Consider the following 17175-nt stretch of genomic DNA (forward strand, 5'->3'; position numbering starts at 1 on the left):
GAGTTACTGGGACTCAAGGCCTAGCCCATCCTAAGGCTACAAAATGGAACTGTCTCTTACCCATTGCAATATCATGACAATTGAGGAAACTGTATTGTGGTCAAGGGCAGGCCCACAAAAGAGCTTGGCCATTAACAAGTCAAAATGATTTCCTGCTCCTGCCTGTTCATATTCTCTGCATTTGTATAGCCCACGGATGGCACAGGTGTGGCATAAATGAAGGCCTCCCACTCCTGCACCCACAGCAGACGTAACTTATCAATCCCCACTCTATGTGGCTGAGCCTGGATATGGTCTCAGGATCCTCCTAAATGCAGTCTCCCGGACAACTACAAGCAACCGCTAAAATGTGGCACTTGAGATGAAACCAATCAGCTAGTGACAAAGTGATGGTATTGTTTTATTAGCTTTTATTTCAACAACATTGCTGTGTGACAGCCTAAGGGTGTGGGTGTTTGTCGCCCCTTCCTATGCAGCACCATGAAATTAGCAAGAGTATTACCTGGGCTGAGATTGCCCCCTACCTGCTACCATTCGATTCTCACCACCCGCCAGAGAGGTCCTGGTTTATAGGTGAGGAAATTGAAGCTCAAAGAGGCTAAGATTACATGTACTGATTTCCCTGCCTTATTCCGAAGAGGCCTTAAGACAGCTGGACAAGGGCTCTGTCAAAGGCAGGCAGGTTTACAGCACCAGACCAGGACTTCTGAGTCCCAGGCCAGGGTATCTGCTACAGCCCAGCCAGTGGCTCCCTTCTGCACTTTCATCCATTAGAGCTTTGGGAAAGGGAAGTTTGATATAAATATGAATGTTTGGTTTTGTATTTAATACTGGACCCTTAAATGTTTATTATCATCACCATCATCATTGTGGTCATGGCTTCTTGGCCTAGATTTGCTGGGAGATCTTCAGCAACTCACAACGCCTTTCAGTTTCAGTTTCCTCCACTAATCAAGGGAGAAGACTGCCTAAGTGGTCTCTCAGACATTTGTATGTTTTTCAAATGCTCCAATAATAAAAATAAGTTAGCTTGCAGCCCTCTAGCAAATGGCACAAAGTGTTTAGTGCCAATAAACTTATTAATTGGCCCAGAATGCAAAACGTTTCACCTTCATCTGGAGCCAAATCTTAGATGAGAAAAAGATTTGCAAAAGCCACACCAGCTTAACTCTGAGAAGCCACCTCAATTTTGTATCTCAGACAGTAGCAGCCAAATCAAGTTCAGACTTTAAGAATAACTAGTTCATCACAAAACCCAAGGGGTGTAATGTGGGAGGCTATATTTTTCAACTTATAAAACCAAAAAGTTCAGAGGAAAGCCAGAAGAGAAAAACAGATTGCATCTGGCAGAAGGGAAATATCCAATCAAAAACTGGCAGGAGAAAAAAGGAGAAAAAGAAAATGCACTTAATTTGTCCAATTTCATTACAGGGGGAAAAAAATGTGTGACATGTGATTCTGACTTAGAAATGTTTCTCAAAACACAAAACTAAGAACCAGTTCTAATCCCTCAATTAGGACCACTAATTATGTTCACAGAAAGAACACTAAGAAAGTTGGTTTTTGGTTTGGTTTGGTTTGGTTTGGTAATTTGTAAAGAGCTGGCTAAGAAACAGAATGTAATTAAAAAAAAAAAGAGTCAAGACACCAAGTTCTGTAAATGGAGAGGGAAACTATACCTACATACAGCTGGGGCAGACAGATCTTTACAACCTGCTTCATTAAGTGGAATTAACATCCAAGTATCTCTCTGTTCACAACATAAGCCACATTTTCAGAAAATGTGAGGGTTTTCCTCATCTAAATTTAGAAGAATTGATACACAAGGGAAGTGACCACTCTTGTTCTGAAAAATATATATATATTTAAAAAGCAAATCAAACTCTTCCTGGGATTCAGAACACCCAAACGCTCATACCACCTGCTTCATGCACAGACAATGACACACACAGGCAGATGTGTGTGTGTGTATGCCAGGCAGCACCCATTTGCTGAATCTCCAGCCATCGTTAACTTACTGGAAGAAAACCCTTTTCAAAATAATATCTATCGGGCTTCCCTGGTGGTGCAGTGGTTAAGAATCCGCCTGCCAATGCAGGGGACACAGGTTCGAGCCCTGGTCCGGGAAGATCCCACATGCCATGGAGCAACTAAGCCTATGCGCCACAACTACTGAACCTGTGCTCTAGAGCCTGCGAGCCACAACTACTGAGACCACGTGCTACAACTACTGCAGCCTGTGTGCCTAGAGCCCATGCTCCACAACAGGAGAAGCCACCACAATGAGAAGCCCTCGCACCGCAATGAAGAGTAGCCCCTGCTCGCCGCAGCTAGAGAAAGCCCACGCGCAGCAACGAAGACCCAACGCAGCGTAAAATAAAATAAAATTAATAATAATAATAATGTCTATCAAGTCAATTAAAACCAGACCTGAAAACATCCTGCAATTTGTGACAACATGGATGGAAGTTGAGGGTATTATACTGAGTGAAATAAGGGGAAAGACAAACACTGCATGATCTCATACATGTAACATGAAAGAGCCAAACTCATAGCAACAGAGACTAGAGTGGTGGTTGCCAGGAGCTGGCGGTGGGGGAGAGGGAAAGATGGTCAGAAGGTTCAAACTTCCAGTTATAAGATGAACAAGTTCTGGGGATCTAATATACAGCATAGTGATTGTAGCTAATGATACTGTATTACATACTTGAAAGTTGCTAAGAGAGGAGGTCTTAAATGTTCTCACCACAAAAAACAAATGGCAATTATGTGATGTGATGCAGGTGTTAACTAACACTGGTGGTAATCATTTTGCAGTGTATCAAATCAACGCATTGTACACCTTAAACTTACACAGTGTTGTATGTCAATTATATCTCAACAAAGCTGGGGGGAAAACAGACTTGAAAAAGACAACCCATAGACTGGGGAGAAATATTTGTTAATCGTATATGCAATAAGAACTTGCATCTAGAATATAGAAAAACTCTTACAACTCAACAGGAAAAAGTCAATCCAATTAAAAAGTGGGCCAAGGGGGCTTCCCTGGTGGCACAGTGGTTAAGAATCCACCTGCCAATGCAGGGGACACGGGTTCAAGCCCCGGTCCGGGAAGATCCCACATGCCATGGAGCAACTAAGCCTGTGCGCCACAACCGCTGAGGCTGCACTCTAGAGCCCATGTGCCACAACTACTGAAGCCCACGTGCCTAGAGCCCGTGCCCTGCAATGAGAACCCCGCACACTGCAACAAAGAGTAAACTCACCACAACTAGAGAAAGCCCACGCACAGCAACAAAGACCCAACACAGCCAAAAATAAATAAAATAAATAAATTTTTTAAAAAGTGGGCCAAGGATTTTAATAGATATTTTCCCCAAAAGGACATATGAATGGCCAATAAGTACATGAAAAGATATTGAACATCCTTAGCCACAAGGAACCCTCACCCTTGTTATCCTAGGTCTCTATAAAGCCACAGTGCTTCAAAGACCACCAGGCCTGCTGTCAGAGAGACTAGCATTTGTGTCCAGTTAAATCACTTACAAGCTGTGTGGCTCAGCTTCAATTTCTTTGTCTGCAAAACAAATACCTTAAAGATTCTGAAGTCAGATAATCCCTGTGAAAAGTCTGGGTAATACACAGGCTAGCATCTAACATAATATCTACCTCATAGTAAGTACCAATAAACACTACTGGAATGCAATAAATAGAACCTCCCTGCACCTTAGAGAGATGATGTGGATTAAAGTTTCAAAATTAAGATGTGAGAGGCCACTCAGGAAGGTAAGAGAGATTTACCAATAGCCAGGTATCTGTTGCATATAGCCATTTACTACTATTTTCCTTGCTGGCAGGGTGTCGTAGATTGAACTGTGTCCCCCCAAAAGATGTTAAAGTCCTAACCCCCGGTACCTATGAATGTGATTTATTTGGAAATAGAGTCTTTGCAGATGATCACGTCAAGATGAGGTCATTCGGGTGGGCCCTAATCCAACATGACTGCTGTCCCCATGGAAAAGGGGAATTTGGACAAAGATAGACAGACAAAGAGGGAAAAGGATGGGAAGACACAGGGAGAATGCCATTGATAAGCCAAGGAAAGCTGAGGCCACCATAAGTTAGGAGAGAGGCCTGGAACAGATTCTCCCTCACAGCTCTCGGAAGAAACCAACCCTGCCAACACCTTGATTTTGGACTTCTAGCCTCTGGGACTGGGAAATGATACACTTCTGTTGTTTAAACCACCCAGTTTGTTGGCACTTTGTTACAGCAGTCCTAGAAAATGAATGCACAGGGGTAGACTGCTTTAAATTATTAACATGATAATAAGTACACTGACCTTTAAAACCTGTTTTGCAATGTCCACTTAAATTTGCAATACCTCACCTTCATCAGACCTTCTCTTGCAGGATCAGAGGTTCTTAGTACATCTTCAGTGGTCCACCAGGACTCCTTCATGTAAACAGCCACAACTAAAGAGGAAGCCAAGAGAAAACAATGATGTACACATGGCCAACTGGCCACCAAAGGGGCAGTTTTAGCAACATGCAGCCACTGTGAAGGTGCAAAGGAAAGTTATGTGCAGCAAAAGCAGGCGATGTTTCTAGAGCTGAGTTGTCTGAGAGCACTGACCAGGACAGAGTGACCACTGTCACCTGAAAGGACTTCACAGGTGTCTGCAGAGATGGCCTGTTGTTGACCCCAACACAGGATGTACCCCAATGCTACTGGGCGCAAGAGGCTACACACCAATATTGACAAATTCAATGGGTGAGAATTATATTTTTTTTCAAAGTCCAACTATGTGACACAACTTGGAACTCCGCAAATTTAGTCAAACCCAACATTACCTAAGGGCATGGAACAAACCATCTTCTTATCGCCCTCGGTGCTGGGTTTGACGCTGGCTTCTTTTACATGCTTTTCTTTCATTCTCACGATGAAATTGTCATCTGCATTTTTTTGAGGACGCTAACATTCTGAGAGGGGAAGGCAAACAGCTAGGAGGGCTGAGGTCGGGTCCAACCCTCAGCCACTGGACTCCAAGTTCAGTGCTCTTTCCAAGAGGCCAGAGATGGGTCAGCTGTTGATGAGGAATAATCATGCAGGGGTGGTGGTGGGGCTTTGGATAAGAAGACTCTGGGGCTGGGACCTGCAAGAGAGGAAGGGTAGAGACACCTCTCCTACCCCACACATGCCCCGCCCTTGTCTAGACAGTCACTGAGGCCTGTTGATTCCACCCACTCTGAGTTTAGACATGGGTCCTGCTGCTTAGTAGAGGTGATCCTGGAACACTCTCAACCTCACTAAGTCCCAGATTCCTCATCAGAGCTGCCCAAACTGATCACCCAAGGTGGCTAACAAATTCCAATGAGGATCAGGTGTGAAACACCCAACACAGGGCCAGGCAGGTAGGATGCCCTCAGCACCTGCTAATGAATGCGTCAGTTCTCCCCTGCTCATGCTACAGTTGCCAGGTCCCATCATTCCACCTGCTGCCCCAGGACAGGATCCAACCCTGAATGCTACCGGTCCATCTCTCCAGGTAACTGAGAACACTCCACCTGGTCCCCTGTCCCCTGTCCCCCCAGTCTCCCCTGCCAATCTATCCCTCCTGAGGGGCCACTCCAAATGCAAATGCAATCATGGCCTCTGCCTCTTGTCTCTCCTTTCCTTGCTTAAAAATTACATTTTAAAACACTAAAGTCACTTTGGTTATTTTCTGGTATCTTTTTTTTTTTTTAAGATTATTTTCAAGAGAAGTTTTAGGTTCATGGCAAAATTGAGAGGAAGGTACAGAGATTTCCCATATTCCCCCTCCCCCACACACACATCCCCCACTATCATCATCCCCCATCAGAGTGGTACATTTGTTACAACTGATGGACCTACACTGATACATCATATCACCCAAAGTTCTAGTTTACATTAGGGTTCACTCTATGGGTTTGAACAAATGTATCATCACATGTATCCATCACTATGATATCATACAGAGTATTTTCATTGCCCAAAAAACTCTCTGTGCTCTGCCTTTCATCCCTCCTCACCACCCCTTACCCCTGGCAACCACTGATCTTTTTTCTGTCTCCACAGTTTTGCCTTTTCCAGAATGTCATATAATTGGAGTCACCAGATTAGTTTCTTTCCCCTAGTGAAATGCATTGAAGGTTACTCTATGTCTTTTCATGGCTTGATAGCTCAAAATTCTTCTCAGCACCGTATTTGGTGCTAAAATATTCCATTGTCTGAAGGTACCATAGTTTAGTTCTCCTCCACTATCTTTTTATACCCCTTTAGTTGCCATTTTTATACCTGTTTCTCAAGCCAGGTATCTGAGCCCAAGGGGTCCAAAAGCCACAGATAAAAAGATACATCTTCCCAGTCAAATCTTTTTGGCTGAAGAGTTGAAGGAAAATAACACAGAGTAGAAAACAAAAGTCCCTTGAACATTTAATATAAGGCTCAAGACTTTAAAACAAATTTTGTGGGGCAATCAAGTTAAGCTGCCACCACCTTCTTCCCTATTCCTCTCTGCTCTTTGAGGAACTTTCGTAGAAAACCCTGTGAAGACCAGGTGATGACATTAGCTATTGTCAACCACTAACTCTGCACAGTCCCTCCCTCCTCTCCAAAGACCAATAGCATCTAATCCACTGTCAGTTTCATACCATTGGTGAATTTTATCTTCTCCAACAATAGTTCCAAAATTGATACAGCAGACTGAGAGAGAAGTGCCAATTAAATGCCTGACATCTGCCTTCACTTATTCAACTAAATTCATGTTCCAAATGGCATCTACTAGAACTTGCAAGAGGCTTATAAAACCATAAGGATTACTTCCCTGCTTAACAAGGTGAATCAATAAAAGATGTTCAATTTACTAAGACAGTGTATTACTGTAATACAGATGTTCAATTTACTAAGACAGTTTCAAACAGGAAATGTGTTATGATTTGGTGTTTGTGTGGTGCCTTGCAAGTTACACGGTGCACTGCAGAGCATTAATTAGCCACACAAGTTGTCACAAAATAGACTGAATTTTTTTCAAAACTAATATTAAGCTGTTAAGTGTACATAACAATGAAGGTGAAGTCTGATCAAATGTAATAGGCTTAAAATGAATTGTCCTCAAACACAACTCTTGAAAAAGAGTCAGCCTTCCAAAGAATAGCAGCTTTTGATCAGAAAAGCCTGCTACCTAGTCAAGAGGAATGGGGGCCAGAGTCCTCGGAGAGAGGCTGTTTCCAGCTCAGCAAGGACAAAAGATGGAACTGGGGGACTGGCAGGCATTGCAGAGCCAGCCTTGGGGCATCGCTTTTGAGACCCTGGAGCCAGCAGGTTCCAAGAGTTAGAAAGTGGAAACTGGGGCCTTCCCTGGTGGTCCAGTGGTAAAGAATCCGCCTTCCAATGCAGGGGACGCAGGTTCGATCCATGGTCGGGGAACTAAGATTCCCACATGCAGCAGGGCAACTAAGCCCACGCACCACAACTACGGTGCTCGCATGCCTCAACTAGAGAACCTGCGTGCCGCAAACTACAGAGCCCATGCACCTTGGAGCCCGCGTGCCACAACAAGAGAAAGAAAATCCCACACACCACAACTAGAGAGAAGCACGTGCTCCACAACGAAAGATCCCACATGCCGCAATGAAGATCCCATGTGCTGCAACTAAGACAGCCTAAATAAATAAAAAAATAAAATAAAATAAAATGAAACTGGAAACCACACATCCATACTTTTAAAAGAAAAATACAATCCTGATCAGTACCCTCTGGCTCTCTACCATCGAGGACCTGGGAGACTGGACCCCTGCAAAAGGCTGAGCAGTGGTGACAGCAGTCGATGGGGCATTGTGGGTCACAGGCCAGCCTTGCTTCACTGATTTAATTCCCCTCTCCCCTTGAGATGCCAGTAATGGATTTTATTCTATAACACCCCAAGGTCTTCCAAACATGTTAAGACAGTGAGGCCCCTCAGGCTGACTCCCAGTGGCCTGGTTTCATCAAGGTGCAGCAGGATGAACTGAATTCAACTACCTGGGGCTGAGTTCCCGAATGCACAAATGGCCCTGTCCCAGGTCTCCAGAGGCTGATGAGTAAGTCTCCATCCTTGCCCCTGGGAGTTGGTAGCCTGCAGAGAAGAGAGAGCTAGACAAGCTGATGTGATATAGGGCAGGACATGATAGGTGCTAGAATAGAGCTGGGAGCCACAGAGTCCAGAGGACCCAGAGGAGGGGGTCAGTTCTGCTGAGGGGTTTGGGAAAGCATCCCTGGGGAATTTGCCAGCTCGGGCTCTGGATCACTGTGTAAGGCTTCAAAACAGGCAGAGATGACATGCGAGGGCAGAGTCACCCATGAGCAGAGGCACAGAGCCCTACAAGTCCAAGGCCACACTCAGGGCACCCCAAGCATTGGGGGTAGCTGGGCAAGGCTTAAACAAGGGAGAGGCAGAGCTGCAAACATCGATTATAGCAAGGTTGCAGGATACACAGCTAATATGCAAAAGCCCACCACTTCCCTGTATGCCAGCAATGAACAAGTAGAATTTGAAATTAAAAACAATACCATTTACATTAGCACCCCTCAAAAATGAGATACTTAGGCTTATACAAAATGAAATACTTAGATTTATGCAATCTAACAAAAATATGTGTAAGAGCTATACAAGGAAAATTACAAAACTCTGATTAACAAAATCAAATAAAAACTAAAGACATATTCTATGTTCTCGAATAGGAAACCTCGATATTATCAAGATGTCAGTTCTTCCCAACTTGACCTATAGGTTCAATGCAATTCCAATCAAAATCCCAAGAAGTTATTTTGTGGATTTCACCAAAATGATTCTAAAGTTTACATAGAGAGGCCAAAGACAACACTGAAGGAGAACAAACTTGGAGGACTGACACTACTCAACTTCAAGACTTACTATAAAGCTACAGTAACCCAGACAGTGTGGTATCAGTGGAAGACAGATCAATGGAACAGAATGTAGAGCCCAGAAATAGACCCACGTAAATGTAGTCAACTTCTATTTGGTCAACTTTGACAAGAGAAGCAAAGGCAACACAATGGAACAAAGATAGTCCTTCCAACAAATGGTGCTGGAACAACCGGACATCCACACAAATAAAAATAAATCTCAACACAGACCTTTCACTCTACTCTTCACAGCCATCTCAACAAACATAAACCAGTGCTGACGGAGAGCAAGACAACATAAGACATTTTGGATACATCCCTATGGACCTGGTGTAGGGAGAACACAGACTTCAGAGCCAGGTGGGGTTCAGATTCCAGCTTCTTCAAGGTGTGACCTTCACCCTTCCCCTACCTCGAGTCCCCCACCTGTCACATGGAGCCCACGACATCCTCTCACCTGGCCGTTATGCAGATTTGGTGAAAGAGCTCACTTCACCAAACTGCTTTGCCCAAAGGGAAGCTTTTCAGTGGTGTCCAAAAGCTTCCTCCACCTGCTTCAAGTGTTGCTCTGGGATTCCAAAGAAGTATGAAAAGCCCTTTGTTATTTGCTGGCTTTTGTCAGTGACACAACGGAAGCTGCTTGCTAACACTGGGTTTCTTCCTGGGAGCTCCCTCTCCAAACTTTCTGCTCTGGTTTGCAGGGAAATGTCTGTCTTTCTTCCCTAGCTTGATTGCTGCCATCCTATCCGCTGTCTCCCAACGTGAGTGGGGACACATTCCTACTCACCACGTTCGCTCACGACTGGTCCTTTTCCATCAGGGTGCATTAAGCCAACCATCATGTCCCTCACTTCCTCCTTCCAGGGCTGTGGGGACACATCATGCCTGATCAAGGGACACACTTTCACCTGCCCAGAACCTCCCAACAAGATTTTTTTTTTTAAAGGGCTTCAAATGCTTGGCTTTTTATTTATTTATTTATTTTTGGCTATGTTGGGTCTTCGTTTCTGTGCGAGGGCTTTCTCTAGTTGTGGCAAGCGGGGGCCACTCTTCATCGTGGTGCGCGGGCCTCTCACTATCGCGGCCTCTCGTTGCGGAGCACAGGCTCCAGACGCGCAGGCTCAGTAGTTGTGGCTCATGGGCCCGGTTGCTCCGCGGCATGTGGGATCTTCCCAGACCAGGGCTCGAATCCGAGTCCCCTCCATTAGCAGGCAGATTCTCAACGACTGCGCCACCAGAGAAGCCCCCAACAAGATTTTTAAACCTTTCATCTTGCCTAAGATTTCTTAATGGAGCTAATTCCTTTTTTATTTAAATATTTTTAAATCAATCAATACAACAAATATTTTTTAAAAGTTAGTGTGATTTTTCCACAGTACAGGTCAGGGAGAGCTGATTGTCACCCATCACCTTGGATGGGTGGGCTGTGGCAGTGGGGAGCTGTCCTGACAAGGACTTTGAGGCTACCGTCCAGCTCAGCAAGGAGGAGCACTGTAGAGATCAACACCCAGAGGGGGACAGTGGCTCATGTGGCCGTGCTTGCTGTCCCTCCTCATCTGCCCAGCACGAAGGATGCGGGAGGCAGCAAAGTGGCTCAGGACCCTGCAGAGGTCACAATTCTGAAGCACATGGTGCTCATCCAACCCACATGTTGAGCAGCTATTATATACAGAGCACATCCTAAATCCACTGGAGGAATTAAATTTAGACTCTGGCTTAAGACATTTACAGCTTGGAGGAGGAGACAGTGCCTGGGATGCAAAGCACCTCTGGCCAGGGAGGGGTTGGGGGCCGTACCCTGCAGACCACCAGTGGCCGCCATGCTTCAGAGGAGAGGGACATGACCTGATTACTGTTTTAAAGTAATAATATTCACCAGAACCACATGTCCAAGCATCCACCAAGCGTCTGGCTGACTTTTTTTCAGGTGAGGCTCAGAAGGGTTAAGAACTCAAGATCAAGTGCCTGTAAACAGCAGTGTTGGGACTGGATGAGAACTGGCTCTCACTGACCCCAGAGCCCCCGCTCTAACCTCTATACTCCAGGTGAAGAATGGACAAAGAGACAAGGGGACAGAGCTGAGTCCAGACTCGATGAAGGCCGACAGAGTAGGGAAGACAAAGATGAGAGGAGAGACAAGGAGGCAACAAGCCAAGACAGCGATGAGAAAGGAGAGGCCGGCACGGAAAGACCTGAACAGAGTGGACCTCAAGAGTGGACATCAAGACGGGGAGGATGGCTGCCATTTATTCAGCAAACACTGACAAGTTCAGGCACTGTACTTGGCACGCAGGGATCTAGGGCAGAAGACACTGCCCGGCAGGAGTGAGACAGGCCACCAGGCCAGGACCACACAGACCATGACCAGCGCCCAAGACGGAAGGAGCATCAGGCACCTACTCGAGGGCTATGTCTTCATCCATTCAGGCTGCTGTGACAACATACCACAGTCTGGGTGGCTTATAACAACACAAATTTACTTCTCACATTTCTGGACACTGGAAGTCTGAGATCAGGGTGCCAGCATGGTCAGGTTCTGATGAGAGCCCTTCTGGGTTGCAGACAGCTGACTTCCCATGGTGTCCTAATTCGAGGGGACTCCACCCTCATGACCTAAGCACCTCCCAAAGGCCCCACATCCCAACTCCATTACATGGGCTTAGGACTTCAACATATAAATTTGCTGGGTGACACAAATATTCAGACCATAGCAAGCTGTCTGGAAGGGCTAGGCAGAGTTCCAAGAATAGGCCTGAGCCAGACGGGGCTCCAGTGCTGGGGTCTCTGGGGACCAGGTTGAGGTACTGGCTTTGTCAGTCTCTGGAGGAGTCCAATCAATGTGAGACATGATCAGAGTGGTGGTTTAGAGAGAGAACAGTTAGCTTATGCCCAGGTGGGAAGAATTAGTCCTTTAGAAATTAAGAAGAAAAAAAGAAAAAGGTTATTTGAGAAGGATCACACTGGATTCGGGTGTAGGTAAGGCTGGAGACAAGGAGGGCAATGAGAGCCTGTGGTCATCCAGCCAAGAAGTAAGGAGGGGCTGAGTGCAGCAGTCATGCTGGCAGGGAGGGAGATGCTCGGGTGGCAGAAAAGACCACCTGGGAATCAAACTGGTCCTAAGGCAGAAGAGAGAGGGAAGGCAGGACAGCAGCCAGCTCCCAAGCTTGAGAAGAAGCACGCAGGTGTCTTCACCAGGAGGAAGTGAGGACGAGGAAGAGGTGCGAGGGTTTCAGTTTTGAAATGCCTGTTAGAGATAGCAAGGTCAGGGTGGCCAGCAGGTGGCTGGATACACAGCCAGAGGTAAGCAGAGACAGAGAAGGCCCATTCCCCACACCATCATAGCAACCAAGGAGGGAGGAGCTCTCATGCGCACGCTTGCACACGCGCACACACACACCCCCCACACACACACCCTACCTCCCCACAATAACTGCAAGCTGTTTACATACTGGCCCATGGTTTACACTTCTTCAGTCACAACCGAAGGAGCTTCAGGTCTGCCTGTTACCCCCCACCAGCCTCCCCCAATTGCTCCCCTGGAGTCTAAGCTGCCACTGCCCTGTTACAAATCTAAGAAATATGTACTTCCCCCAAAAAAGAGCACAGTTAAACCAAAGTGACAGGCCATCTTCCCAAAAGCAAAATACACGTAGGAAAAAAATGCTGAAAAGTTCTGGCAGAGGACAGCACATAAACACATTCCAAGGCATTGCATGACTTTTATGCAACATTGACTGAGCCGGTCAATAATTTAAGGGGAGGGGAAAAATACGCAAGTTGACATAGCAACTGTCATATCGCATTACTCGGGCTACCATTTCCATACAGATGTCTTCCTTAGAGGAAAACGCTTCCCCAGATGCCCTGTGAACTTGGGCACCTCTTTGCCAGGGAGAAAGAAACATCTGGTTTGTAGTATATCTGCATCAACTTCCCTGTGGTTCTTAGGCCCTTCTTGCCTTCGGCGACTTTGTTTCCGTGAGTGGAGATTTTAACTCCAGGAAGACCAGGTAAGATGAGGTGCCTGGATCCTGAGGCACAGCTGGACGGCAAGGTGTTGGAGGCCGAAAGAAGCCCACACCAGAGCTAGTCTATCTAGGAAAGGCATCTTAAAATCACAGGCCGTACCAAGGCAAGTACAGCAAGTTTCTCAGGGTTGGAGGAAGCACAGAGAGGTGCAGACAGCCCAAGCTGCAGTGGTAAAACCCTAGGATGCCTCAAAGAAGCACCCCCAACCCCGCACATCCGTGACTCTCGGAATATTTTCCTTGGAGCTTCTCTGTTTTCCAAATACCATTAGTCCCTTGGTAAGAATGACATGTTTTTTGTTTGTGGGATGCTGTTTTCCCCTACATTGACATCCAACTCACAGTAAGTGTCATAAATTAATAGGGAATAAAGAAGGAAATCCCAAACAATAGCCAACATGTGCTCCCAAACACACAGTGCTGTCACTGCAAACAGCTCTTCAATCTGCATCCATCATGGCCCACGGAAAACAGAACTCTCTTGGTTTCTAGCATGGAGCTCTCTTAGCTTATGTGAAGTCAGGTCCCACTCAACCTGGGGGCCACCTGACACCGGCTGAGCTTGCACAGCCACACGGGCGCCTTAGCCACCACGAGAAGCAGGTATTTAAATCGAGCCTGAATTTCTGGCCAGAACTCTTTTCCCCAAAACTGTCAAACCCACTTAAGCAGGACTCCCCCATGTAGAAGGTTGGGAGGATGGGATCCATTTCAGGCTAATGTCTACCTCTCCTTTATTCAAAGTGCAAGCACAGACTTAAACGTAAAGATTCAACGTCCATGGGATCACGGGAGGCTGCACCAACGAGGCTGCTAATCAGGCGGTCCCTGAACCCTTGGGGTTCGTGAGTCCGCGGGGGTCATCACACTTCAAAGCCAGGAAAACTGTAATTAGTTCTCCACATGCTGAAACTCAGACTTCACCAGGGCAACAAGCCTCTCCTCCACTCCTGCCATATTAGCTTGGTTTTTACCAGAGATGTAAAAACCACTTCACTGACTCAGGTCCACAGGTTCATCCTGCTAACAGAGCTGGGTTTAGCCCCATCCATCCCACTCACCGGGAGGCCTGACCTCTCCCTTCAAGGCAAACAGGGGACCAGGAGCTGCTCTAGCTGGGTGCCCCCTTCCTGAAGGTCAGAAATTCTCAGCACCTCCCCCTACCCCATCTTCTGGCCTTTCCCCCAACCCCTCCCCCAAATCTGGGCAGCCTTCTCAGGGGTGAGGAACGTCCCAGAAAGGGCCTTCCAGTTCTGCAGAAGTTCTCTGGGCATCTCAGGGCATCTCAGTTTCCACCCACCCACCCCTCCTGAACCACCACCCACCTGCCCCAAACGCAGCCCAGAGAAGGCCTGGCCCCGGGCCCGCTGTGTCACAATCACCTCTCAGCCCACGACAGCCACCAGGAAGGCGGCTACACAGCGGCTCTGGTTTCAACTGAATGTTTGCCTTGGCTCTCGCTGTCACTGCAGGCCTAGAATGGGCATGCTTTTCCAGGAAAAAATCATCATTTTTTGATTCCCTGCTTGTTTTTCTCAGGGTGCACATGACACGCAATCACCAAAAGCCATAAATAAATTAGCAGCAATTTGAAGGATAAGTGTTATGCTTGGTCACAAAACGTCCTGGAAGCAAGCTGGGGGGATAGATGTTCCAATCAGGGAAGCCAGCGTGTGGTAACAAACACAAACAGCCGTCCCCCTGTCCTCTCTCTCCGCAAGGACCCCGCTTTCTGTTTCTCAGCCTCGACACTTCCCCTGCACAGGGAATTCACAACACACCCTCCAGGAAGAAAGAGCCAAGAACGGCTGCAAAGTGATGTACACCTGGGATCCAGGTCCCTGCCCGGACCCCTCCTTCAATTTGACAGCCCACAGACCCTGCAGAGGAGCTCAGGTTGCCCTCGCCCCAAGCGTTTCCTTCCAGATCACCCAGCACTGTTGCCCCAGCCGGAACCCCAGTCATTCCCAGGCCTCCCTCCTTGGCCCCTCCAATTCATCCCAAATCCTGTCGTTTCCGCTATTTCACCAACCCGAGTTCTCCCCACCAGGGGAGGCCTCAGCATCTCTCCTGTGGGCGCTCCCAGACTCCTGGACACTCAACATTTGTCCTCCCTTCTCTCCATCCTTCCTTCCGATCATGACTAAGGCATTCTTTGAAGGGCTGAGATCCAAAGGCGGACCCCTCTCCAGCCCCAGTCCCCACCCATCCTCCATAACGTCACCAGGCATCTGGCCAGCTCCCCTCAGCATGGCCTCCCCACCAGGCAGGGGCCAGGAGTGTAGAGAAGGCTTTACGAAAGGAAGCTGCAAAACGTTCAGAGAAGGGGTCAGTAAGACTCAGGGCCAGAGTCTGTAAGGTGGGGCGCTGCCTGGGATGAGGGGGCCTACTTTCCAGGTTCCATGTGCCTCCACGGGTACTGCTTCACGTCCAGAGCACCCAGCCCTGCAGGGCAGAGGAGCAGCTGTGTGACCACTGTGTGACCACCAGTTGGCCTGGACAGTGGGAGAGGAGACCAGAGGTCCCAGTGAGCGAGCAGTGGAGAACTTCTCAGGCCTCCTACCCCACGTGCTAGCCAGACGGGCACTTCCCTGCCAAGAACTCGTGCTCCTCCTACACCCAGCAATACCCAAGAGTCCCCTTATTCTGGAAACTTCCATAGCACTGTGGCATTAGGTCTCTTTCATTTGACTCAATTATAAATAGACTTTTTTTTTTTTTTTTGCGGTACGCGGGCCTCTCACTGTTGTGGCCTCTCCCGTTGTGGAGCACAGCCTCCGGACGCGCAGGCTCAGCGGCCATGGCTCACGGACTCAGCCACTCCGTGGCATCTGGGATCTTCCCGGACCGGGCCACGAACCCGCGTCCCCTGCCTCGGCAGGTGGGCTCTCAACCACTGCGCCACCAGGGAAGCCCTAAATAGACATTTTTTAATCAGCCTCTGGACACTCGTTGCTCTGTCCTCTGATCATCAACCACTAGGTTTTATGGAAAAAAAAAAAAAAAATCAAACAGATATTGTCATAAGGAGAGCTGAAAAAAACCTGACACGTTTCCTGACAAGGAAAGCAGGAAGAGATCATCTAGGAAAAGTATCCACGTGGCCTAGGAGCTTGCCAAGAGGGCTTCCATCAGAAAGGGTCAGATGTTAAAAGGACGAGTGCAAAGGGTGGAAGAGGCCTCCCCACAGCCAAGGTCCCCAGGCCCCGCACCATCCTGTAAGACCAAAGTAGGAAAAGCCGGGCACTGAAGAAGTTCAGGCAGGCTGGGAAGACGTTCAAGGAAACAGGACAGCTGCCTGGGTAGGCTGGCGGGACTCGGAGGGGAGAGCCCGAGGAAGAAATACAACTTAGCCAGAGGCTCTACTGGCCACAGAGAAGGCAAAGGGCCTCCAAATTAGGAGCAAGCAGCTGGAAACATTGGAAAAGCAAAGGAGTGCATTAGCTCCTTTTAGAGAGGCATAAGCCTCAGTGAATGTACATCCCAGGGGCCAGAAGTCCTGCAAATGTGATCCTGAAGTTGTAACCTTTAGTCGCTGAGAGCACGAGATGCCGGAAGGGGCCAGAAAGACACATGAGCCAGTGCCATCCTGGTGTGTGTGGGGAAGGTGCAGGTCTTGGAACTAATGCCTAGTTCCCTGAACATCCTTTCCTAATGGTGGTCAGAGTGAATTACGAAAGATGATCTGTAAGTACCCTAGAAAAGAAAGACTGGACTTAAAATCAGCATGAATTCACCAAGACCAGAAGAGACAAATTGGCCTCACTCCCTTTTCTGACGAGTGTTCTAGGCAAGTGTTAGGAGAATAATTAGACATAAGTCATCTTAATTTCAGCAGCCAGATTTCCCTTTTTTTTTTTGTGATACACGGGCCTCTCACTGCTGTGGCCTCTCCCGTTGTGCAGCACAGGCTCTGGATGCGCAGCCTCAGTGGCCATGGCTCACGGGCTCAGCCGCTCCGCGGCATGTGGGATCTTCCCGGACCGGGGCACAAACCCGTGTCCCCTGCATCGGCAGGCGGACTCTCAACCACTGCGCCACCAGGGAAGCCCTCCCTCCATTCTTAACTGCAGGCAAGTATTTCATAAAGTCTCTTGACTTGCATTTTATGAAAGTCTCTTGAAATCTCCAGAAATGTATGCTAAATAATGGGTTAGGTGTGTGTTTTGTGGTATAATAATTGCATGAATTTTTTAATAAGCATTTTTAAATACTTGTA

General features: G+C 47.5%; 1 protein-coding gene across 3 annotated transcripts in view; it reads right to left on the minus strand.

Moving 5' to 3' along the window:
- FAM169B (Protein) overlaps window positions 1–17175 on the minus strand; it is a 98480-nt gene that overhangs the window by 50282 nt on the left and 31023 nt on the right. For all 3 annotated transcript variants that reach the window (XR_003001376.1, XM_024732041.1, XM_024732042.1), the window contains exon 4: window positions 4390–4475. Coding sequence is in view for 2 of the 3 variants with exons in the window: in XM_024732041.1 (XP_024587809.1) it covers window positions 4390–4475 (86 nt within the window). In the remaining variant the exon portion in view is untranslated. The remainder of the gene's footprint in view (window positions 1–4389; window positions 4476–17175) is intronic.

Source organism: Neophocaena asiaeorientalis, unplaced genomic scaffold (genome assembly GCF_003031525.2).
Source record: "Neophocaena asiaeorientalis asiaeorientalis breed wild unplaced genomic scaffold, Neophocaena_asiaeorientalis_V1.1 scaffold362, whole genome shotgun sequence".
Lineage (NCBI taxonomy): Eukaryota > Metazoa > Chordata > Mammalia > Artiodactyla > Phocoenidae > Neophocaena > Neophocaena asiaeorientalis.